Consider the following 25,278-nt stretch of genomic DNA (forward strand, 5'->3'; position numbering starts at 1 on the left):
TCAGACGTTACAATTAATTTATTTCAAATGGCTTAAATTACAGATCAAACCCAATGGAACAGTGTTCATAATTAATCCAAAAAAAGAAATGTACAGACAGAAATTCAGATAAATCGCCTACAATGTGCATTTCATAGAAACATCTTATACCACAAAGAAACTATACAAAGATTACAAGCATTTGGTTTTCTTCAGACCTAAATGTTTTGCAGTCAGCATGTGTAGCGTGAAGGATTTATTTTTTGGGACAATTATATGAGTGGGAGGAATCTGACACATTGTACGCGCTGCTGCTTCTTTGCTGTGTGATCTGTCACTCCTCAAATGTCCTTGTGGGCCTTTTAGTCGTGTGTGTGTGTGTGTGTGTGTGTGTGCATGCATGCATGCGTGCATATAATTGTAGCCTCTCCACATAATCTGTCCTCCCTGTGCTGTTTTGACACACTCCTGTCATTGTACGGAGCGTATCTATACTAGAGCATGGCTATTTGTCATTCTGCAAACGTGCCGTGGAAAAACCTTTTGCCGTAGATGAACCCACTGCTGTGTGGTTATTTTTGCTAATCTGTGTTTGTCTGCGTGCGTAGGTGTGTGCGCCCTCACCTGTTTTAGAGAGTTTGAGTGTGTGCTTGCTTCTCAGCAGGCTTCTGTTCTGCATGCATATGTTTTAGTGCTTTTTGAAGTTCTTTGATCCTGAGATGAACTCTGTTAGTACCCTCTGATAACCTTCCTTCGTTTAGCCGGCGCTCCAGTGAACTGAGAATACGGGCTGCTTCATCAACCAGACCAGTCCGATCCACCACCTGGAACGACCAACACACATATATGCAAAGACAAAAATTATTAGCTGTGACAGGCCCAATCGCCTCACCAGAAAATGCTAAATTAGGATCTGAAAAGGAGAGGGACTAATTCTTTGTGGAGTCAATGTCGTACTGAATAATTTCTGATAATGCACTTTGAATTTAACTTCCAGAAGCTGACGTCATGCTTGTCTATCTGCTAATACATCTAAATCTAAGCAATTAGAGCCATTTGACCTCCAAACATCTGGTGTACATGGACTGAGAGATTTTACATCAAAATCAATGTTGAAAAACCACAGTTACCACCAAATTACCAAAGTTCGAGTCATAACTAAAAGTAACTGCAGAATTCTACTAAGAGAAACAGAAATAAACCAAAGTGTGGTTGTAATTTTCTTTCATAACCAGCCAAGTCATTGCACAACTGTCTGAAGTGTGTGGATGGAAGATTTATTTGAATACTGCACTTACATAATTTATTTATTTTTTATTTTTTTCACTTTTGGGAAATCTTAAATACCCAAAAGTAATGCGCATGTGCAATGTGCATGTAATCAAAGAATGGGTTGATGTTTTCTCACCGTCTGTAAAATGCGAGTTGATCCACTCAGGGATTGTTGGGAGAAAACAGCAAAGTTGACCAAGAGGCTAAGGATCAATAATGGGGACGCTGATGGTTGTTGAGGTTGTGGTGACAACATAGTGACCAATGATTGCAAGTAATCAACAGGAAATGGATGTGCTGAGATGGAGAAAAGGGAACGTAGGTGGTCCCACACTTCTTTGACATGTACCTGGAAACAGTCAATACGATAAGGTAAAGGTTAACTGACAGGAATTTATTTATAGACCGCACTGGCATCAACAAGCATTAGTCGTCAGGAAGTATCTATCCTCTGAAAAAAAAAAAAAAAAAAATCTATGTAATAGTAATTCACAAATGATGAACAAAGACAACCCTCTGTGAGTTGAACATTAATGTAGTGAAAGCGATTGCGGCTACAAAAGTGGCTCTTGGGGTTATGAGAGAAGGCGGAAAAACAAGAAACGGGGAGATGAAACTCGGGCCAGCTGGCCAGACACTGGCTGAGAAATCAATACTACATCACGCTATTCACCCGGCTCCCCTCCCTCATCTGTATTTCTCAAGCACTGTCTCACTCTCTCCCTCTCAGATTGGGGTCATCCATAATTTATTTTTTAATGTGTTATTCTATTTCTGTTTTTGTTCTGTGGCATTCAAGCGAAGGCCTGCCTGCGTTCAGCAAATACCACGGTGTCCACATTGTATGTTGATGGACATGCTACACTCAGGAAATCTGAGAAAATAGTAAAGCCAATACTACTACTACTAATACTACTATTTACCAACGCTGATATTGCAAGCAGCAACAAATTGTCTGTCCCCACGCTTGCAGCTCACTGAGGTTGCATGCTGAGGCAGCCAAACAACATGCATTACAGGTAGGGTAGGGCTTATTAATTGTTTACAGACATTAGTTTAATGTGTTAGCTTGTTACAATTTGTTAAGCACTAAACAGAAAGTTTAGTTGAGGCTGAAGGGAAGTCTGTAGGCTTGTACCACATTTCATCACAATCACAGATGTGGTTCCTGAGATAATGTAGTCGTACAAAAACTTAAATATATGAAAAGAACTTAATAATATTATTATGAACAATATTGTTTGAGGACAGTGTTACCAGCTGGAGAGCTCTGTTGTGCCCTCTGTTGGTGGGGTGGTGGTAGAAAGTCAGCAGCCACAGGAGGGGCCCACAGTCTTCACACCCTGATGTTCCCAGCAGCTGGACAGTGACCTGGATCCAGTGGGCACACTGAACCAGCAGGAACCAGGCTTCAAACACTTTGTGTTGCCTCCTACAGAAAAGCAAGGAAATAACAATGTTCAACAATAACGCTTCATGCAATGTGAAAAATTCATCTGTGCCACTGCTATGGAAGTGACAAATTACACTGCAGCAAATCACAGAACATAATTATACAAGCAAATGCTGGATGGACTGCAATTAATAAGGGAACTGGAACATTAACAGCAAAAAATGTCAATTATATTGAGGCTAGAATCTATCTTGCTCATACACACAGCAATGTGCCTTTTTTCAAATACAATAGTTATTTTGTGGCCTTTCACGGGACCAAAATCTTCTACATGGCAACTGATCAAAGTCAATAACTATATGAAGGCCTGAATGTCTGTGATTGGAAACAAAATGGGTTGACTTTGTGATAAAGCTTTTTTTTTTTTCAAATGAATTATCTCTTCATTACAATGTCAGTTTGTAATAGTGGGATACAAACACCATCACATGGGGACAAGACTATGAGGCTAAAAGATTTTGATATCAATAAACTGATTCTGGTTGCCTTGTTTTATTAAGTGATTGGCATTGGTTTGTTTTTTTGCCTTTGAAACAAATTTGTGATGTTTTTCACCAGAGGGGGCATAAAACCACTAGGTTTCCAGTGCAGCCCACAAGCCCCCCAATAACAGGCCATCTGAGATCACTTCCATCACAAGAGCTTTAACAATGAGCTACTTTCTGACCGATTGCCAGTAATTTTAATCCCACCGCTGCCTGTAGAAGCAGTGGATAATCAAAGTCTTTATAGAGACCTGATTCAGAGATAGATATCAAAATGATTTGTTCGAAGCTGTGATATCTTCCTGAGGGGCAATGAACATCAGTGTAACCTGTTTCAACAGCACATTTGCCCAAAAATCCACACCAAATCTTTTAGAACTTCTTCATAATGCATGCCTGTTTGCATTGTACCAATTCACTATCAATTCCCTCACTGCTGAAAAATCTCACCCTGCTAGAAAAAAGAAGAGCATGGCAGGGCACAGAAAGTGGGACAGCAGGAGGAAGGACGTGACAATAATAACTGAAAAGGCTTTTTTTTTTTTTTTTCAAGCAAGTGCAAAATATTTCCTGATCCTTTGTGCATTCAACTTCCCTTTGCTGAAATGAAACAAACAGAGACAAGTGAAATAAAAGAACACAAGTTTCATGGTTTACTGTAAAATGTGAGTGTGTGCCAAAGTATAAGATGGACTGAGATTTAGGCAAAAAGAAAGCACAGAACAGAGCTACACAGCTGCATCCAGTGCAGCTACGACTTAGCTGAGTGATAAAGATCGTTCTCAAATTTCCCTAATACCATCATTAGAGCTCTCCTCCTCATCTTCCTTCTTCCTCCTTGGCCCCTAAACACAACCAGCAGAATCCCTCTGTAGGGCCCGAGCAGCTGCATCTTTGCTCAGAACAACACAACATACTACTTTCCCACCAGTGGCTTGGAACAATGTTTTGGGAATTTTGCATGGAGCTCCAGAAAGGAGCAGTGGTGGGGATAATGGGCCCTCTTAAAAACCACAGCTGGAGGGTATCAAGTCAGCTGTCTCCATCTCAAGGACATTAATTGCTTTTTCCCCCCATGTCTTCATCATCTTTTTCTTTAAACTCATCCAACTAAGGCTGCTCACTCTCTGCTATGTCGTGCTAATTTGTTTTTTTCTCAGTCTTATTTCTCCCTGCTTCTTCTTATTTCAAATTCCCTCTCTCACTCTTATTGAGCTTTACAACACCAGTTTTCTCCACAGCTCTCTTTCCCAAGCTAATAGCCTCTAATGAGTTCTTGAAGGAGTCATGCAGTGCAGCAGGACCTCTGTGCTGTGATGCAAGAGGAAAATATCTTACTAAACACCCCTTCAACTGCAGCTAATTGGAATAAAAACATCGCCCATGTATTCAGTATATTGTTGGAAGCAGACACATATTAACACAATCTCTCTATTAGCCTTTCTCACTCTAACCTGGTGCTGCCGCTGCCGTCCCCGTCTGCCTCCTCTTCCTCCTCTGTCACTCTCTGTAATGAGCCACTGAGCCAGTTCAGGTGATGTCTCCAAGCCTCCTGAGGTATATCTGCAAGAAGAGATTCAGATACATGGCAATAATTATCACTCACAGCACATTTACGCACCATCTGCAATCAGTGTTCAAATTATTGAAAGTCAGTTATCTAGTCAATGTGAAGGAATAATTTAACAGATATACCAGGAAAGCCAGTGATTTTTTTGAAGTTGTAAATAGCTCTCTTTAGCTTTATTCTCATATGTTTTTAACTAACCAGATATAATGAGTCAAGAATGAGCTTTGAAGCTGCTCTGCTGTATGCGTTCTCCTGTTTAAAGTCCAAGCTCCCTACTGCTGGAAGCATTGTATTTACTGTCCACTGATGAATCGTATCAACCTTTGCATCTAACTCTGCAATAAAGCATAATGTTTCTCACAAAATATCTAAGCATTCTTCAGTTAAGATGCAGAATATTTTGAAATAAAACACTTGCACAAGAAAGTGCAGTTTTTACTGCCCAGAGGTTACCACAAGACACATAACATTTTACATCCACAGTAACTTTACTGGAAAACGTTTCAAATCTCAAGCACAAGTATTTCCCAAACAACTGGATAAATTTCTGTTAGTGCTGGCAATTACTTCTTCCTGTTTTCCCTCTATTATTTTTAACTGCTAAAGGAGCCAGAGTGGTGTTTGTCACATGCCACGTTGTTCTGTTAAAAATAACTTCGACCAGAGGGAAAAAAAAAAAAAAAAAAAAAAAAAACAACTACAACAACAACAACAAAAACCCACATTTTGCATTAAATTCCCCACCTAACTGACAAATTAGGTGAGGGATTTTATGCTTAACAAGCTAAGCTACAAACATGTCAAATGCTTGGTATCTTGATCCAGGTGTTGCCTTCAGGCTATGTTTTAACAATCCAATGCTGAGTCTTAATTTATGACTTTTTCAGAGGCAGCACAAATCATAAGAAAACCTCAAATCTTATACTTTTCACATTTCTATTCAAGCTCTGGTGAAAAATTGCCCACACACTGTAATAATTAACTCAGACTTCTGGCTGAGGTCCAACATGTCCCTAAATGGCTCCATTCATGTAAATAATTTCTGCCTACAGGCCAGTCTGGGCACACACTGATAAGCCCGACTGCTCCGTGGCCTTGCACTCAACTTCTGTGCATCCTTTCATGAGTAAAGATTCTCATACATTAACACAATAAATATTCAGTATAGAGAATAACAGTGTTTTGTGTATTTGTGCGTTTGGGTTAGATGAGCAAGTGCTGACAGCAAATAGCTTGTGCAAAACAGGCAACAGATTAAATTTCTGTATAGATTGCACATAGGAAATGACACTTAACTCATTTCGAGAATGAGTAACCTTTACTTCAGTGACACATGATGTCAGTTTTTATAATGGACATCAAACACAGAACAAAGTTCTTAACTAATATTGATCAGCAAGAGGCAGAAACACAAGAGCCCATTCACTATGCGGCAGGAAAAATGTTTACACACTGTTAAAGAATACCTCAGCACACTCATACCTTTAAAGCAGGCATTCGGACAGAAAACAGATATAAGCATGAGTGTAGCCGCACACTGACCTGATGGCAGGGTCAAGAGAGGAACCAGCAGACTCTGGGATGACTGAGGGAAGAACGACTTCAAAGGTACACACTTCTGAAACAAAACATTTTTTTTCCTGAGCTTCATAAATGTAAAGCACACTTACCTTGAACTCATACATCAACATGCTCTGAAAGCCTGAAAAATGACATTTTGAATGGGAGGCTGTATAATGGTGATACAGTAGGTGCTAATGTGTAATGTAGCGTGTAATAGATAGCGTTTAGTGCAGTGTGACAACAGCCATTAAAAACCAAGCCTACTGTAAATACACTGTAGCACTGCCATCTACTGGTTAATAGAGGTGAAAGGGAGTGAAGCTACAGTCACAAAACCGTGTAGCAGGTAATACATCACACCTGCGTCGTAAAATATCTGCTTTCTGGCCTTTTTCACAGTAATGGCTGACATGAGAATCCCCAATTATTCCCTACAGCCACACAGGATGTATTGATGGACGAGCCCTGTGCAACAACTCACTCACGTATATCTGAGAGAATCAGTTCGGGTTACATTGTAGGTGTTGTATTTGTACAAAATTATAACCTCCAAATTGATGATTTAAAAGCAATTTGCATTTATTGTCTATGAGGCACAAGTGTGTATTTTGAGTAGCGAGTTCCTGGCTAATGCTCAAGTGATAACATGGAGGATTCATCAAATGTTAAGTGACTTTGCCTACAGAGAGGAGGAAATTGTGTGTAGAACCAAGCCTGCATCATCAATCTCACAGTCATTACAGTTCAGTCCTTTTTTAAACAGAAAGTGCTTAAGAGGAATAGGCTTAAAATCTTCCAGCATTACCACAACTATTATTGAGACTGCAGTATAAAAACAATTGATACAGGAAATTTACAAATACAGACCCAGGAAGCAGAGTTAAATGTTAAATGTGTCTCTGCCAGATGTGGTTTGCTAGACTTCATTATTTTGGCCAATATCAAACTGAACACTGGAGCACTTAGTTAATTAAAATACTGAACAATTAATCAAACAATGAAAAATGATGTTCATCAGGAACAATCGTAATGATGGACCTTGATGTGTTTAAATAATGTTTCATTAAAAATGCAGAAATATATTTAAGAGCTCCAGCTTTTAAAGTGTGCCGCCTCTCTTTTTTACCTCACCATTTTGTAAAGGCAGTCTTTAGGGTTTGGACTATCAGTTTGAAGAAAAAAGAATTTCATGATGATAATTTACACTTTGGGAATATAAAGGGGATTATTTATTATTTGCTTATATTTTATGAGGTAATAAAAGCAATACTGAGTAGATTAATTGATGGTCATTGGAAGGCCTAGGAGAAATAAATATACATGTCAGTCATTTGGCTCTTAAGATGAGACTTACCTGAGGCTGCATAAGTGCCACTTCCCTGAGGAAACAGCTGGTAAAGGTTTGGATTAGAGACTTAACACACTCATTTGCTTCAACTTGCTTCAGGAAATTCCTGCAATACAGAACACAAATGCACAAGTATATAATGTCCAAAAATCAATGGAATTTGCGAACAAACATACAAGCAGAAATGAACACTTCAGCACTCACCTGAAGATGTCATTTACAACTAAGAATATCGAGCAGTGCTGAGCACAGGCTTTCAGCTGAAACACACAAAAAAAGAAATCTTTAAAGCGCATAAATTTATATAGCTTAATAAATCCAACATCAACAGTTCAGCAAATACAGGAGTCACTGATCACTCCCACAAGGTGAGATAGATCAGCATTAAACCAGTTAGTCGTCTTTACCCAGAAATCCTGACCACTGGGTGTCACCATTGCATCGTCCACAAACCTCCCTGCTCAGTGACCTCAGTTCGTCAGCGTTCTCAGCCCCTTCACATTAACCACTCAGATTGCCACTCTGTCAGTCCTTCCTTCCTTTTAACACACACAGAGCCCGCACACACATTTGTATACACACGTGCATTGCATCTCCTAATGCACACTCATCATGTGTTTTAGATTTAACACATTCTAAAACGCCCCAGTGCAAACATTTAACAGCTGCACTGTTCAAGTCTGCCTTCCTTTCCCTTTTTTTTTTTTTTTTTTTTTTTTAAATCTTCTAGTCCCTAATTATTTTCCCTTGCATCCCCCTCCCACACTCTTACACTCTAACAGAGGGATGTGCACTTCATCTTAGGGGGAGAATGTGTAGTCTGCAGTGTGGGTGAACCTTACAGGCTTTAACATGGCAGTGTAATGAGGTAGCAGAAACATTAATTAGTGGGCCATAATCAGACATCAGCAAAGTTTCTATTATTTCATTTGCCACTTATGTTAGTAATTATAAATGGCAAAATTATATTTTACTATGGTGTAGTAAAATATACTACACACACACATATCCCCCACACACCCCTAAGGTTCATCATAGTTTTATAAATGGGCATTGTGCCTCCAGTCTGGCTGAACTTGAGCGATTACACTCAGAGTCAAAAACAAACAGCCCCACCCAGTGTTTATATGGTGTCATTACGATGTCCCAACAAAGCAAGTGCAGTCATTCTCAGTTTTGACATGTCTCTTTCATGTTTTCTTTTTGCTTCTCTTGGTAAAATAAAATAGCAGTAACCAAACAAAGAAGGTTGCACATATAATTCTTTAGATAGGATCGTCAATTCGTTGTCATTTAGTAGACGTTTGTCAGCACATATGCGGGTTGGATGCCAGCATTCACGCATGTTTGCAAACTGTCATGATTCCACCTAGTGAAAACAGATGGGGGTGTTTTTGGGGGTTTGTGTGTGTGTGTGTGTGTGTGTGTGTGTCCTCCTCCATACCTTACCACTAACACTTCAAGGAGGGTCAATTACAGCACACAAGAAACATCCTGTTTTTGGCAGTCAGGCCCAGGAAGTGAGTATTTATTGTTTTTGGGCCTGTGTCTCTCATTGAATCACAGAGCGATGGGACAAGCCAACACAAGAAATGCAAGTCTAATTTCATGTTTCCCATTTTTGATTGCAGTTTAAACAAGTAAGTGAAAGGGAGGAAAGTAGAGAGACATGCCAGTCAGCTCCACTGTTTTTTTGTTTTTTTTAGCCTTTAACGTGGAAACAGAGACACACCACCACAGAAATTTGCTTGAAATGCACATCTGACATCCAAACAACCTGAAGGCTGAGTGAAACCTAAATGTATGCCACCCACCGTTTTAATGACAAACACACTATTCCAGATGTAATATCATAAATAAAGCATGGAGACTGAAAGCATTTGCATGTATGCATGGATGTACGTGTGAACTAGTAAAGTGATAAAGGAATAGAGCTCAGTCAAAGATGGATGAGATGTAAAACAATTAGATTCATAATGGACCAAAGAATTAAAATCTCTCTTTTCTCTCTCTCTCTTTACATATATCATACTCACTCACTCACCCAATCACTCAGAAACATAGACTTAGTCTGATTGTTTACAGAACTCGTCTTACCAGAGTAGCTCCAATAAACTCAAGATGATGGAGTCAAATGGCAGAGAAGCTTATTCCTGTAAATGTAGTATTACTAATCTATTTACCAGCATGTTCCAATCTATCCCAATTTTTGTTTCTAAGATTAAAAAAGTATGCATAGCTGGTCTGTTATTTACACAGCTCAAGTGGACCATCACTCTGGGAAAATAGGAGTGTCACAACTGACAAACCTGACCTCGGTTAACATGAAGCAAAAAGGCAGGTATATTCGTTTTCCCACTCAAGTTTCTGTAAGATCCACAGCCACTGAAGGCAATGCAATCAGTAACTTAGGTAAACAGGATGCTATTCCCAACTGTGCACAGAAAGTGATTTGCTGCTGATCACACACATTTGGCACAATTAATCTGTATAAGCACACGTCGACACACATTAATCTAGTCCCTTCCTCTCTGTTTTAATGCCATACCTACACAGTGAATGAGTCTTCCACAGTTAAGATGAGATTCTGTAACTTCAGAGTTTAGTTTTCTTGAACCATCTACTTTGGGTGACACCTAATTATTATGAATATATATATATTTTTTTAAATCACTGCTTATCAAAGTGGTTGCACCAATATGTCTTGTATGTTTCAAGTGACAGTGAGACCAACAACGGAATAAAAAAAAAAAAAGAACTCACAGATTGTGTTTTTGACAGCCCTAAACTAATGACAATATCCTCTTCAAAACTAATCACAACAACCTATAAATCAAAAATCACCTCTGATGTTTGCTGGGCATGAGATTAGGCTATATGAAGTGAGGAGTGGCCAAGGACTGAAGTGAGAGTTCAGCTACTACCCAGCACAGTAAAGTTTGTGTAGCACGGGCCAAATGATGTGAGACAGGGTTTAAAAGCCAGCCAAATGAGGTGAGATGCATGCAGAGCAAAGCCAAGTGGCTGAGGTTCGCCAGGTAAAAACAGTCAATAAAGGCCAACCCCAAAAAGCTATGGAATGTTTTTAAGATTCATACATATGAAAACAGAATAACTCACTATATCTCACAATAAAATGAGCAGGCCTTATATTTAAACTGTTTGGTCTCAGTTTAAAAAGCTATTAAGCTCTCTGATGTGAGACTATAATTCAGGGCAGATGAGTCAAACTATGTACATAAGAAACACATTTAATGGAGCAATATGTCACCAATTTACCAGCAGTCTTAAATGTTGCCAATTCCTGCGGCAGTAAAATTAATGAAAATGCCACAGAGCAATGGAACAATATTCCACACATTTCACTGCATCTCAGGCTGTGAAGATAAAATAAGGCCACTATTACCAACTCAGCAGCAGTTTCACAGATGATATATCAAATATTATTTGCACACTTTAGATGATTTTATGCAGTTAAAGTTGGGATTTTGCAGAGTCATTTTAAAGATTGCCCACCAAAAGTGACTGAGCTACTTGCTCTTCCATCTTCTGTGGTGTTGACCCAGAGTTGGTAAAAACAGACTCCAGCAAATTCAGAACTGCTTTTTCCAGGCTGGGTAGGCTGTGGTACCACAGAGAGAGAACCGACTGTTCCTCCAATGACAAGTCCTGGCTGAAGAGAGAAGCATGAATAATTTGCATAGTTTATCATTTTATATCCTACATAATGGCACATTTTCCACATACAGAATTATATATTTGGACTCAACTTAAGCAAATTATATAGCAATATGGATCTTATTGAATAATTATGGTTTTAAAATGATTCCACACTTGAGCCTCTCCATGTTTCCCTACCTTGAGTAGGCAGAGCTAACTGCATCCAGGAACTCTTGACTAAGAGGCGCTCTGACACAGTTTACTGGCCGCTGCAGCAGCGCATCAATAAGAGGAGCAGCCTCAGGACAAGCGACCAGGGGGACACACGCCTCTGACGTAGCCCGAACACTGTCACATGAACACCTACACAGAGTCATTCACTTGGTGGTAAATATCTATTCAATATTAATAAATAAAGGAAAACTATTAAAGACCTGCACTCTAACAAAAGTATGTTTTACCTGAAATGCAACAAACATGAATGAATTGATTACTTAAACAAAATTAGTCCTGATACGTTGTTAAGTTAGATTGCCAATGTTGATTCAACACCTTTGGAGTAAGGTAAAGTAATTCTTGCGTGCTGTACCTCTGATTTATGCTGATGAGGGAATTGCAGTTTGTCACGATTTTTTCCTGCAATGATGCCACCATCTGAAATACAAGACAAAGCATATACACACAATGTTAACATAATGACATTCAGTATATATCAGTGTAGATTATATTTACCCACCCCCCACCCCCAACTAAAAAAAAAAAGGAGACAATACCTTCTTCAGGACTTTGACATGATATTCCTCTGGTGGAATACCCATACTCTTCATTAATGCCTGCGCCACAACGTCTTCTTCTGTGGTGAGCTGACATAACACTTTCTGCGGGAGGTTGGCCAACAGAGCAAATTATTGGTACTTTTTGTGTTTATCTATAACAGGAAACAAGATTTTAATAAAATCTGTCCAGACCCCAAGATCCATAACATCAAAGCTAATTAGTTAGAGGAATATAGGATGACTCCGTTGGCATCATATCATTTTTATCACATGAGTGCTGAAAAGGCATTCCTGTAAGTGAGAATGTATGGACAGCATATGAGCAACTTCAGAAATAAGCGCTCTTCATTACACAGGGCCTTGGTGTTTTACAAGCATTTTTCAGAAGGGGCCTCATCATACAGTGATAAAACCAGACTAATAAACTGTGGTGATTCTCATCTGTGAGAACGCTGGTCATAATAAAGGAACAAAGAGAGGGAACACTAAACTCATACTGTAATTACAGTGTTACAGGAATTGTTTTCAAACTCCTTCCAAAAAAAGACAGCTACAAAAAGGGATGTTTTTCTCAACAAATAAAATAAATATTCTGCGGGACAAGATGGGCTGAGGCTTATTTTACTTTCAATGTTGTCATTCACAAAAAAGAACTAGAATTACTGCCTTGCGGTTGTGTGCCTCCGCAAACCAGCCAAGTTGCAGGAAATATGGTCACATCTCCCCTTCCTGAGTTACAGCACTGAATAATGACCAGAAGCATTTTCTTAGTGAAGTTGACCATTTCTATATCAATGTTGACATCTTTGACATTAATTATTCATTCATTCATTTTCTACCACTTAGCCGTTTCTGGGTCGTGGGGGGTGCTGGCACATCGAATGAGAGCGGGGGTCACTCTGGACAGGTCACCAGTCCATCACAGGGACAAACAACCACTCACACGCACACTCAGACCTACGGACAATTTAGAGTTTGACTTTAACTATTTTATAATAATTTGTATTATGACGTAATTACATGAATCTAAGTGTTATAGCAAAAACTTGTGTGAGGCTACAGTGCCCTTGAAAATTTAGGTCAACTTTGAGAGGTTGGTGTCACTGGGATATCTAGTTCACAAGAATGGGACCTTATAGAAAGACAAAGAACAAGAAAATATAATGCCTCCTCTGGGACCAGAGGCTTAAAGACAATCCTACGCTGTCCTCATTAGTCTAATGACTAATAAAGTGAACATATGAAATTAATTTCCCCCACTGGTATTCATATACTCAGAAACATGATCAAAATTCACAGACCTATAAATTCAAAATCACGAATTGATTTAAACCTTAGAAACTGTTGTCTCCACTTGACCACAATAAGTTGATTTACTGGTACACGTTTGAAAGTGTCATCCAATAGAAACAGACAGGGCCTCACATCTTCGGCAAACATCTGTTTTTGTAACTCAGTTGAACCAAAAACAGAGAAACATCCACACCACTGAGAATAGAATAAAAGAATTTAAAACCCTTTCAAACTAAGGATAAAAGGGAATAAACAGGAAACAAGGAGAGAAACAGATTGAGAATATGTTGAAAAAGGAGGAGGAAAAAGAAAACAAGAAATGAAGGAGAAAAAAAACTAAATCGCAGGCAGAGGAGCACTGCAGTGCTCTTGGTGGAGCTGTGTGGTTTCTTTGGCCAGGCCCTACAGCACGCTAAGATGCTTACCCTCCACATTGCTCACAAAGCAACCCCAATTACTACCATCTGAGCACCCTCAAACCCTGCACATTGAATACATCCAAAACCAATCACACTTATCCCACCCTTGCTACGGAGGCATGTTGGGGCTGGGGGAGAAGAAGCTGAAGAAAGGTTAGTTAAAAGGAATGGCAGAGAGAGACTGGAACATGTTGCAGTGGCTGTATTTGGAGCAGGGGAAAAAAAGGGTGTGGTTGCTAGAGGAATGGGATGAAGGGCAATGGATAGATGGATGGCAAATACTTTGGGTCAAAAGTCATCGTTCTCTCACAGAAAACAGCAACCGAGCTGGCTTTGGGGGCTTGGATATGCTGCTGCCATAGAAATTATCCCTCAATAAATCTAAAATTAAAACGGGGTATGTAGAAAAATGCAGAAGGCATAGCCTCTGGTTGGTTTTGATGGGTGCCTGTTAACAATTACTAGGCCATGATTGAATTCTCTCAAAACCAATGAAAGACTCAAGTATAGCCTCAAATGGTCAAAACAGCAGAGACAAAGACAGGGCAGATAAAATGAGGGAAATGAGTAAACCTGGTGCACTGAGAGAGAGAGCACATTATAAGTGTGTGTGTGTTTTCCTGCCAAATTCAAGACCCAATCAGAATGCTTTTGACCACATCAATATGTGGAATTTGTTATTAAAGTTGATTTGTGCATGGAAATCATGAAAATTGCTGATTAACAGCACTATCAAAGCTTAATTTAACTTTTTAAAATAGATTTATCTTTAGTGGAGCTATTGGTTTGTTTACAAGCAGATTGTAAGAGTTGTTTTGAAATATAACAAGAAAATTTGGCAGAGATGTGGATGAGACAATTAATTTAGCTTCACATAATGCAAAGAATCAGGACAAAAAAAAAACAGCCTGTTATGTCCAATAATACAGTATGTGCACCAGTACCAAGTTCACAAATTCAGATTTTTCTGAGCTAGTTTTAATTTATTAAGTCTGCACACAGAAATTGCAAAGAGAAATTCAGGTGATTTATGGATCAGAGGGGGTACATAATGTAACTGAAATAACGTTTATACATTCATCTGTGTTACCGACCGTGGCTGTTGGTGGCCAAGTAGTTACACCATAAACTGGACTTTTTATACTTGGCTTGTGAACAAATTGTAACAAATGTGAAAAAAGGACATGCCAAACTACCAATTCTAAGTGAAACGAAAAAATAAAGCAATACAAAGGATCATTTATCAGTCAAAGGATGACACCCAAGAAGAAGAAATAGAAGATGAAGGAGAGTTTCTGAGACAGGCACTTTTATCTCTGACAAAAGGCAACCAAGATTTAAAAATCTGTTTTTAAAAGTATTAAGTAGCAACAGCAGCTCCAGGGCTCACATGTGGTTCACCCTGTTTGAGTCACTGAAGATACACACCCAAGATTAAGGACTCAAAGTGTCCATCTCTCTGGCCCTCTAATATTACGCTCTCATGCACTTATCTGTCATCTATTCAAAGATCATGTCATGTTACTACAGCACTGTGTGGTCCTCCTGCCAGTGCAGGATGTTGAGAAACAGACCAAGTGAGCTAATGACTATCTGACGTAGCCTGCAGCCATGTGGTTGTACCCAGTATTCATCCAACGCAGTGAAAACACACAGATGCGGGAAGGAGTGGCAGGCAGGGCGGGGTGAAATAAAGACATAAAGGAGAAAAGGCAAAATAGTCAACACCATTATAATTTAAGGAGAAAAAAAATAGTGGCATTAACAGTATATGCAGTAGCAGTAAAACGCATGTATTTGCACAAATGCTCACATTTCAAAAACTTACACAAACCAAGTATTTATGTGTCACTTGGCACCGGACCCTCATTCTATTATGGAGGCAACAAGAAAACAATGTTGGGGAGCAAGATCAGACGGGGCTAACAGAAAACAGGCTGCATTCTGCATTCCTGAATAGACAATCCAACACAACACAGACACAAGGAGAGAGAGACAGATCATCTCTGGCCTAAAACCATACATTTGCCCTGCTCCCCCACATGAGTTGAGCTGTGGTGAATAGGTTTTTTGTCCTTCCCGCCATTCCTGTCATTTGTGGGAAGTGGAAGTTTCTTTGGAAAAGAGAAGGAGGATGAGGCGAGCCTGCAGAATTGGTTTTCAGTTTATTGTACTTGCACTCTTTGGACACTTTCAACTAGTGCCCTGCAATATAAACTACATGCATGCAATTTTAGTATGAGTGGCCCCAGTGAACTCGACTTAAACCACTGAATGAAAATTAACTGCTTGTATAAATGTGGACAATGGGAAATACTTACATTTTTAACAATTAACAAGTATCAGTGCAAGGCTGCAACTCAATATTATTCAACTGCATCTAACCAACCAAGTCCTGAAGAAAACGTAATGACAATCTTCTTGCTAGCCAATCCACTATGCACATGAAATCAATACCAACATATACAGCATATGTAGACATATGCTCATACAAAAACACAAAGATATAGAAGCAAACATTACTACACACACATGCACTCCACTTCCCCTCTTATGGGTCAAAGACCATCTGGGAAATTCTGGATTTACTTTCAAGGCACTGTTTTAATTAGCAAGATGTTTTATTAGATGAGAAATTAATCAAAAGAACACAAACACACAGTTAATCTGGCAAAAATGTGAAGGTTCCACATTGTTTATCATAAGCCATCTGTGTGAACCTTCTCAAAGTTGAAATTTGCTGAATCTTCCTTCCCTCTGTTCTGTTCCCTCCTTTGTGTACGCGCCTTGAAAATACACAGTGAGTAGGATCAACTAACCATAATTTAAAGGCTGATCCTTCTCTGGTGACAAGAGGCATGGAAACAGTCAATTTTAATTCAGTTTCAAAATATGTTTTACAGTTCTGGGCAGAAAAGGCCTTATACTAACAAAGACCCAATCTCCCTCATTCATCATCTATGTCCCATTGGAGAGGAGACACAGAAGGCTGGCGAGAGAAAAAATCCCATTAAAAGTAAATTAGACAGAAAATCTCTTCAGCTGCCTAAAGGCAGTCAAAGTGACATTCCTTTAAGGGTGTTTTGGTAAAGGGATGATTTGTAACTGGCAACTAATATGTGTGTGAAGCCTGTCCAGAACTAATCAGGACATAAACAGCATTTAGATCAAGCTAGAAATTTTTTTTGAAAAGGTATATGATGAAACACTAAGAGAAGATGTACATGAACACCGAAATAATATTATGAATGAAAAGAACCACAACTTTGATTTCTGAATTACTTTCTTCTGGGTTTTGTGTCCACCTGTCCCAGTTTCCCTAATTTAAGATTTAAGGTTCTCATTTGCATGTGTCTGAGAGGGGAGTATTGGTTGACCCAGGCTCAAGCTGCTATTGTTAGAAATAAATATTAAACACACTTATTGAATTAAAAAAGAAATCTCTAAGTTAAATCAACATGTTTATTTTAGTAACTATTACTGCACATGCAATGTGGAAGTAAATCACAATGGGATTGAAGTTGGGTAATATAAACCATATTGGGTCACTTTTCACCTCTGCCAATCACTTAAATAATGAAATAATGTATGTCCAGTTCATACCCGTATCCACTGGTTGGCTTTTCTTTCCACAGCGTTGGTTGGGTGCTCTGAGAAAAGTCCCCACAGACACTGGAACAACAAACTTCTGCTTGTATCTGCAAACAATAGAGCACCACAACACACATTACACACCATGATCTCAGCTTCATTATCACAATTTGACTTTGCATTGAAGCACTTTGTGACTTGTACTGAAAGTGCAACACAAATTAAGCGTTGCTCATTATTATTTTTACTTCTCTAGAAGTTCTAATAACATCAGACTACATCTTAAAAGCCTATCACCACTCCAAACCTGCTCCATCCAGCGCACTCCACTACGGGTGGAGTTGAAGCTGTCCAGAAAGTGCACTTACCATCAGCAGTGACATAAGGGTTCCAGCACAGTCGACCCAGAAACTGGCCAATGGAGGGCAGCGTCTTCATAGTTTCTGATGTGGAGCTCTTAGGAGGAGAACGGAGATAGGAACAGATAACGATTTGTGTTTTAGTATGTTAAAAGTTTTATCTTTAATATTTTTACTCCCCTGGGCGTCTATGCTTGAATTTATAACTTCAGTGAATTACGTCTCACAGCGTTTTGTTTTGTTTTGGTTTTTTTTAACCATCTGGCACGGATTCAAGCATGACAGAAACAGAGTTAAAAACAGATCATGTCTTTCATTGGTTCATAATATTAAAAAGAACCTATTTATACCTCCTCACCTGGTGTATCCTTGTTTGTTTTATCCTATTAACCACACAATCTTGTGCCACAACACCAAACAATCTCAAATCTACTTCATGATTGAAAGCATCATGTTGAAGAGCAGCCACATCTGCAGGTGTACCATAAATTACTCATGCATCAACTTTGCTCCCTGTGTTGGGTGATGTCAAAATTCTCACCGCAGAGTCAATAGTGAGAGAGACAGTGAAAAGAGCACAGTTCAGAGCAGGGCTCTGGTTGGGGGCTCAATAAGGGTTTAACTATGTGTGTGTCTGTGCTTGTTTATCCAGTTCAGAACAATAGACCGTGCTTTATTTCTCATCACAGCTAATCAAAATATCCATGCGGAACTAAGCTGAGCCAGATACTACATTTCAGAGCTTAAACAACCTTAAATTTATAAATTATAATTTTTACATTTCAATTTTGAAAATATTCACTTTCACCAGATGATTTTCAGATGTAGAAATTGAAGCTTATTGTGTAGCTCTCTGAAAAGGATGGAAAAACACAACTCGGCCTACAGTACCAAGTACGTGCGACTGAAAAGCAAAAACAGCCCATCAGGGATCTTATCAATGTGAAAAAATGAGCGCACATCACAGTCATAACTCTATAAAAACACAGCTGCAAAACTTTTTTTTTTTTTTTACCTGACTGCTTTCCTGGCTTTGATAAATCAACACAGACCCACTTATATTTTACAATATGGTGACTACAGTTAGACATACAGAAAACAAATCAAAGAAGTTATGCATAAGGTGAAGTTGCAAGCATGTGTCTGCACACTTTTTCATAAATTGTGGCTACTCGCATGTACCATACAACATCACTCCTTTACCTTGCTTTAGTGCCATGGACACACAGTGGAGGATGGGTGTCACGCAATCATTGGGGAAAAAAAACCCCAACTTACATCACGAGTAAAAAGTCTGTATTTTAATATAGGCCTGTGGATTTTATGGGCAATCTCACAATATATTGGTGGTGTTCTTTTTACTGTAAAAAATATTGAGCACAAAGATCCTTCAGTCCAAACCTTTAGCATGAGAGAAAAGGGAGCAGCTAAGCTATATATTCAAAAACAGCATCAGACAGTCAGTGAGTATTGCTTGACTCATTCAAGTGGCTGAGAACATCATTAATGGAGAGGAGAATGGTAATGGGCCAAGTAGTTTCCCTAAATGCCCTCACTGTACACCCCAAAAACATCACCAGTGCTGTCTGGAACACAGCCCTTGCGGTCAGGCTTCCTATCAATCCACCAACACATGGTAAACGTTTTGTCTGTGTGAGGATTCATGTGCATTTGTGTTTGTGATGCAACTAAAAAGGAATGTTCATTAACAATAGGAGCTGTACAGGCCTCTGACGGCAGGAATGGCCATAAGAATGAGCCATTGCAACAGAAAGCAATTATCACTGACTACCAGAGCCAAATCATCATCACAGCCTTGTCAACATTGTCCCTAATTATACAAGGATGTTGAGACCATGGATCTTGTTTTGATTAGAGATATATCTGAAACAGGGTGACTGTACTAGTGTACTAGTTAGGGAGGCAAATGGGACAAATTTATAGACAATGATGTAGAGAACAGTGAAGAACCACTTTTGCCCCTGACATCACTGAGCCACAATCAAAGTAGCCTCAACAATAAATGGTCAAGTTACTATGGTGAGAACATAAATATACACTTGAGTGCAGCGACGACTTCCACAAACTCTCCATCCATCTTACAGCTCCTATGAGGGGTGGTGTAATAATGTACAGATGCATTTTTACACCACCCCTTAAAACTGCTGGAGGGGAAAAGTGACTAGGTAACACATGTATAACAGTTGGCGTCATCTATTAACAAGTTAGGTCATTTTTTTTTTGCATCTTCAATACGGAATATTTACAGGATTTTATTTATGTAAATAACTCATTTTCATAGACTTGCATCTTATTAAATTGAGGGTTTGTTTTTTTTTTTTGGAAAATTGGTTGGACACGATACAATATCTAATGATGTAAATTTGAGCTATATTCAACTTTGACCAAATTTTTAAAGAAAATAAAAATAATCATTAGTTGCAGCTCTAGAACAGAAAAGTAGACACTTATCTAAATTATATTTAACTACTGAGAAACTTACCATCACTTTTAAAGAAAACGCGTAAATCTGGAAATTAATAATAATCACAAGTATCATTCCTCTCAGGCATAAGCCACAGGAAAGTTGTTAAGTTATCAAAGGATGCGAAATACTGCCAAGAAGCAGGCTATCCTCAGCCTGTGTTTTATGAGTCCAATACCAGTAAAAAAAAAATAAAAATAAATAAAAAATTCTACGTAATTAATTTAAACCATTCTTTTCTCTTTCTTTGTATCCGTTCCATCATATTAAACAGGCTCTGCGTATGACGTATACCCTGGAAAGTGCTAACAGAGAAGAAGATAGACGGATAAAAATAAAAGCCAGTCAATGATTGATCTATAAAACATATAGTTAGTTGCTTAAACTGAGATTAGATAAAAAGTAAAACTGATAGAGACACTGGGACTGATTCTAACCAATGTCACAATGAAACATGTGGATTGCACAATCTCAAATGAAAGCCAATGAATTTTTTTTTTTTTTTTTTACTAAAGTTAAAGAGCATTCCACGTGAGAGAAAAATGGTTAGAAAAAGAAGCAAGCGTTGGAAAGAGGAGACATGGCTGTCTTAACACTGAAATCTCACAGTTCTGCACCCCTCCTGCCCTCTGCTCGCTTCCCAAATTTGCTGGACCTGATATGGGGATACATTAGGTTAGCGCTGGAGGTCCCATTGCGGCTATTACCTGACTAACTCAACACTGCAGCACAGCCAGCCAGACATACACAGCCCCTTCACAGCACAGAGAAGCCTCTGTTAGCAGGACCCGACCAATGCTGAGCTTACTGTTCATGCCCCTGGCTCAAACTGAGACCGAGCCTGTGCGCATTTGTGTGTGTACCAGACGTGCTGCTGTTTGAATTAACTTAGCGATTTATTAATCAGATGGCAGTTCAGCTGGTTGGCCAAAGTGATTAGCTGATCTTATTTTTTCCTTTCAACATATTTTTTGTAAAACAGATTGGATAGATTTAAGCAGAGGTTTAACAGACATCTGGAAACTGTAGGTTATAACCGGAATTTTCAAGAAAACTAATTTCAGTGCAAAATAGATTGTGACAAAATAATGTTTGAGGATATGAGCAATCCATTTATTGTATCTGCTTACCGTATTGTTGATGTGTGTAAGCAGTTCCCGGAGGTAACTGCTTAGTTTTTTCAAGTGCAGGCTGGTGTCTTTCTGAGTGTCTGGACTGTCAGTCTGGCCCCAAGCCACCACTTTGTCCAGCCAGATCTGCATGTCCTGGACATTCAACAAGGGCTTTGTCATTTGTTGGCGCTGGATCAGTGGTTGCAGCTGAGACATTAGGCTTCTTGTCCAGGTGGATTTACAAAGGAGTTAAGAGATATCCTAGGTGAGATAAACAATTAGACAGGTCCAAGGATTACTTCGACAAAGACAAATATCTTATTATCTGCTGTTTATCATTTTTATTTGTATTTTGTGGCGCGGCCTGAGCAACAAAGGCAACATTTTTAATTGTGTCCTGTAAATGTGCAAATGTGTATCAGGATCGCTAAATGTTTTAAAGAAATCAGGTTTTCCAAATTGTTATACACGAAACCATAGAGTATATATCAAAGTGGTCTCCCTGCATTCTATCTAATTGAAGTTGGGGGCACTTCCACTCATTGTCTATCCCATAGACTATGGGAAAATGGTCCTAGATCTCTCTTGATTTATTAAATCAATAAACATTTTCATAATGGTTTTCTGTTTAGATCCCTGGTTTCAAGTTTTGTTAAATATAACAATTTAAATTTAAATTATGGTCCCATTTAGATGACAAAAGATGCTAAGGCAGGGCAGGAATTAAGGTGCGGCTACCCTTTAATTGACAGACTGCACCAGAGTAAAGATTGGGTCAGAACCACCCCTCTCTCATTCTCTGATCCACCCTCTCATCCAAATATGGTTCCTTCCACTAGAAAATTGGATTCAAATTGGCAGTTGTCCAGCCAATGGTTGATGGCAAAATGCAATAGAAAATGCAATGATGTAGAGATGTAGAGAGGGCTTAATGCCTCGTACAATTAAATGCACAAATGTAAATATTAGCAGGAGGAAAAGGTTTGAGCAGTGGAAGTGATCATGGATTACAATGATTAATAGTGTTTAATGATAGCCTATAATAGTAATTTTGCAGCAGCAGGTGTTGAGCAGGAAGGTGGAACAGTGATGATTCAGCATCAGCATGCAGGAGAGAGAAAGAGAAAGAGCGGGGAGATGCACAGTGCATCTCCCAGCAGTCTAGACCTATAGCAGTTTCGAGTTATTCCATGTTTATAATGAATTCCATTTTTTCGTGATCACAAATTTTATAGAGCCAAGCTTGACATGAGCTTCACACTTTTATTTTTGTTACTTAAGCAATATGTTATATTGCTTTTATGCAACAGTTGCAACAATTCCATCAAAGCATGGATAAATGTTTCATACTTAATAAATGTGAAAAAGACACTTTAATGTCTCAATTTGTCATTCTGTCTTGCAAAGCAGACTGGAGTAGATCACGAGGATCCTTTGCACACCTATAGATTGAAGCAGAAATCATTATGAATCAAATCGTTTCGTCGAAGCCCCAAAAATCACAATCAAATCGAATCATGAGATAGTAAAAGACTCTCACCCCTACAAATTTACCCCTCTCAGTAAGAATGATTTTTCCAAACATCTGTCTTGCTATGTGTGCATTGGATCTCATTCATATAAACTTCCCCAAAGCCCTATCTCCCACCTTTGTGCCAGTAATCATTCATGTGATAAATGTACTGGTACCCCTTCTCTTTGCAATAAACCTCATTTCTTGGGTCCGATTACTCTCTTGTGTTGCTGTTCACTTGACTGCTTTGCTGACAACACCCAGATATTCCATTCGCTTCAAGCAGATGACCTCTTTCTGTACAGATTAGTTTGTCACTGATATATCCACGTGGATAAAAGAACATCGCCCTCAGCTAAACCTCTCCAAGACTCAGCTCTTAGTCATTTTGGCGAATCAGTCTCTCCGTCACAGTATCAATAAAAAAATGCTGGACCCTTCACACTAAGTGAAACTGCTTAATGTGTAGCAGAATGTGATTGATATGTGATATCCCAGCCGGTCTTCAATCAACCTAAATGGGCAGATGTAACTCTGCTACTCTTTAGCCAACACTGACCGCCCATTGGTCCTCACCCAGCTACTTGAACTTATTGTAACCTGTTTTATTCTCATTTTAAGTCACTGCGTTTCTCCAAGGAATGACATCTGGCATTGCCATTCCTGCATACAGGGAAATTGCTGTCCAGACTCTTCTCATCTGTGGCTTTCCAGTGGGGGAACAAGCAACCATACACTTTCAGATATTAGACCTAAGATATCTATTTCTACATGATCCCCTTGCACTTATTGAATAAATCTAGTACTTAAGTCCAAGGTGTACAACAGCATTGAAGCTATCTTTTTGCTTGTTCCTTGAAAATCACTTGTAATCACAATCACATGTAAGTGCAAATCAAATAAGCTTCCCAATTTAGATTAGATTTCCTTTATTGTCCCACAATGGGGAAATTCACACTTTACATTTAACTGTAAATACATATATAAAAGGCCCACATCATCTACCTCTTGCTGTGAAAGCAGAAGCAGATAATGGATTAATGAGTGAAAGAAATAATAAATGGAAAATATACTCAATTCGAAGTGTACAGGTTGTGGTTATATTAAACTCTTGTGACCAATCTACTGACCCAACCTTCTATCACACACACACATTGCTGACAGCCTAAGGTGAAATGCACAGCACACTATTCATTTCTTATGATGATAGAGAGCAAATTGTTGGGGGGGGGGCAGGTTTCAAGGGTGTGTGTGAGGATGTGCTCCCATGTCTGTATATAGCCTGAGAATAGTGTGTGTAGATGTGTGTAGATGTGTAGATGTGTGTGTGTGTGTGTGTGTGTGTGCCATAATGACATGCGTGTGTGGGACACCACAGGGTTGTATTTTACGATCACCTCATTACACACGATTTGTTTAATGTCTTGCCATCATCTCTGCTGGAAAGCCCCTATGGCTGACTGATGTAAATATATAAGAACTCATTTTTGCCCAGGAAAAAAGAGCAACCAAATTAGGAACAAACGCTTCTTGTTCAGTCACTTTCAGGACTGGGTTTTTAGTAAAGCAGAAGTGGAAAAGAACTGTACACCGTATTCCTGTTCAGCACACACCCCAATCTCAATCACACAGTTACATTTACATACAGACATACATAGTTCAGTCACACAAAGTTGTTTAGTTCCAAGAATATATCTTGAAATTATTTACATTTTTCAAGCATGAAAGCCAAACGGTCCCCATTTTCATCTATAGATTATAGCCAGACATAGATGCTGATATTTACCTTATGGGATGTGTTTTGTGTCATATCTTTCAGTCATTTGATTGAATAAAATAAATAATCTGAAGACCATGTTTAAAAGGAACTTTACTCATGGATAAACTAAACTAACCACAAAATTAGTAGTGACTTCTGCTAAGCATCTGTATCAGTTATCAGCTCTCCACTCGTTCATTCAGGCTTGTATTGATGCATAGTTGCAGGTGAATATGGGATGTATGAAACATTTAAGGGATTTCAGGATGCGGTGAAAAGTTTAGGTGCAAGAACTAAAGCACGCCACACGATGCCAGTATTTCCTCCACTTTGCCGCAGCAGCAAAAGATAAAACACAGCATGCCGGTTCAAATAAAAGACACAAAAGACCTTTAAAAATGCAGAAGACAGTATTAAACTACTCGCCACACTGTCAGGTCTTCTTCGTTAACTCCCGCGCGCTCCCGTTACTTTAGCTGTTAGCTTGTTGGCAAGTTCATCTGTTGCGTAAAAGCAGAAGCCGCAAATGTGGACTTACGTTTAAATAAGACGCGCGGCCACCAAACTAGGGTCTTCACGGTGGATTTTTAAATTATATCCATGCGTTGTTCAAGTCTTCAGAAGAGGAGACGAGCTTCTCA

At 39.0% G+C, this 25,278-nt stretch overlaps 1 protein-coding gene across 4 annotated transcripts; it reads right to left on the reverse strand.

Moving 5' to 3' along the window:
- Position 1: 1 nt before the first annotated feature.
- fancc (FA complementation group C) lies at positions 2-25,278 on the reverse strand. Of its 4 annotated transcripts, none has more exons than XM_029509799.1 (15): positions 25,176-25,278; positions 21,384-21,626; positions 17,778-17,865; positions 17,422-17,516; positions 12,104-12,208; positions 11,920-11,984; positions 11,529-11,693; positions 11,187-11,343; positions 7,875-7,930; positions 7,677-7,776; positions 6,302-6,374; positions 4,644-4,752; positions 2,509-2,683; positions 1,388-1,600; positions 2-803 (listed from the first exon to the last, which is right to left on the reverse strand). In XM_029509799.1, exons 2-15 carry the CDS (start codon positions 21,579-21,581, stop codon positions 609-611), a joined length of 1,794 nt encoding a protein of 597 aa, XP_029365659.1. In that variant the 5' UTR covers positions 21,582-21,626; positions 25,176-25,278; the 3' UTR covers positions 2-608. The 4 variants fall into 4 exon arrangements, with proteins under 4 accessions (XP_029365659.1, XP_029365658.1, XP_029365660.1 ...); XM_029509798.1 differs by having other exon boundaries at positions 6,302-6,377; XM_029509800.1 differs by having other exon boundaries at positions 6,302-6,377; positions 21,384-21,518; positions 25,176-25,242.

This window comes from Echeneis naucrates, chromosome 9 (genome assembly GCF_900963305.1).
Source record: "Echeneis naucrates chromosome 9, fEcheNa1.1, whole genome shotgun sequence".
NCBI lineage: Eukaryota > Metazoa > Chordata > Actinopteri > Carangiformes > Echeneidae > Echeneis > Echeneis naucrates.

Bases quoted from the DNA above. Each gene is read 5' to 3' on its own strand.
- fancc (XM_029509798.1), bottom strand. From the start codon at position 21,581: ATGTCTCAGCTGCAACCACTGATCCAGCGCCAACAAATGACAAAGCCC. The intron at 17,517-17,777 runs GTAAGTGCACTT...TATTGTTTGCAG, and splicing joins CCCTTATGTCACTGCTGATG to ATACAAGCAGAAGTTTGTTG. The intron at 11,694-11,919 runs GTACAGCACGCA...GACTCTGTGTAG, and splicing joins CTCATCAGCATAAATCAGAG to GTGTTCATGTGACAGTGTTC.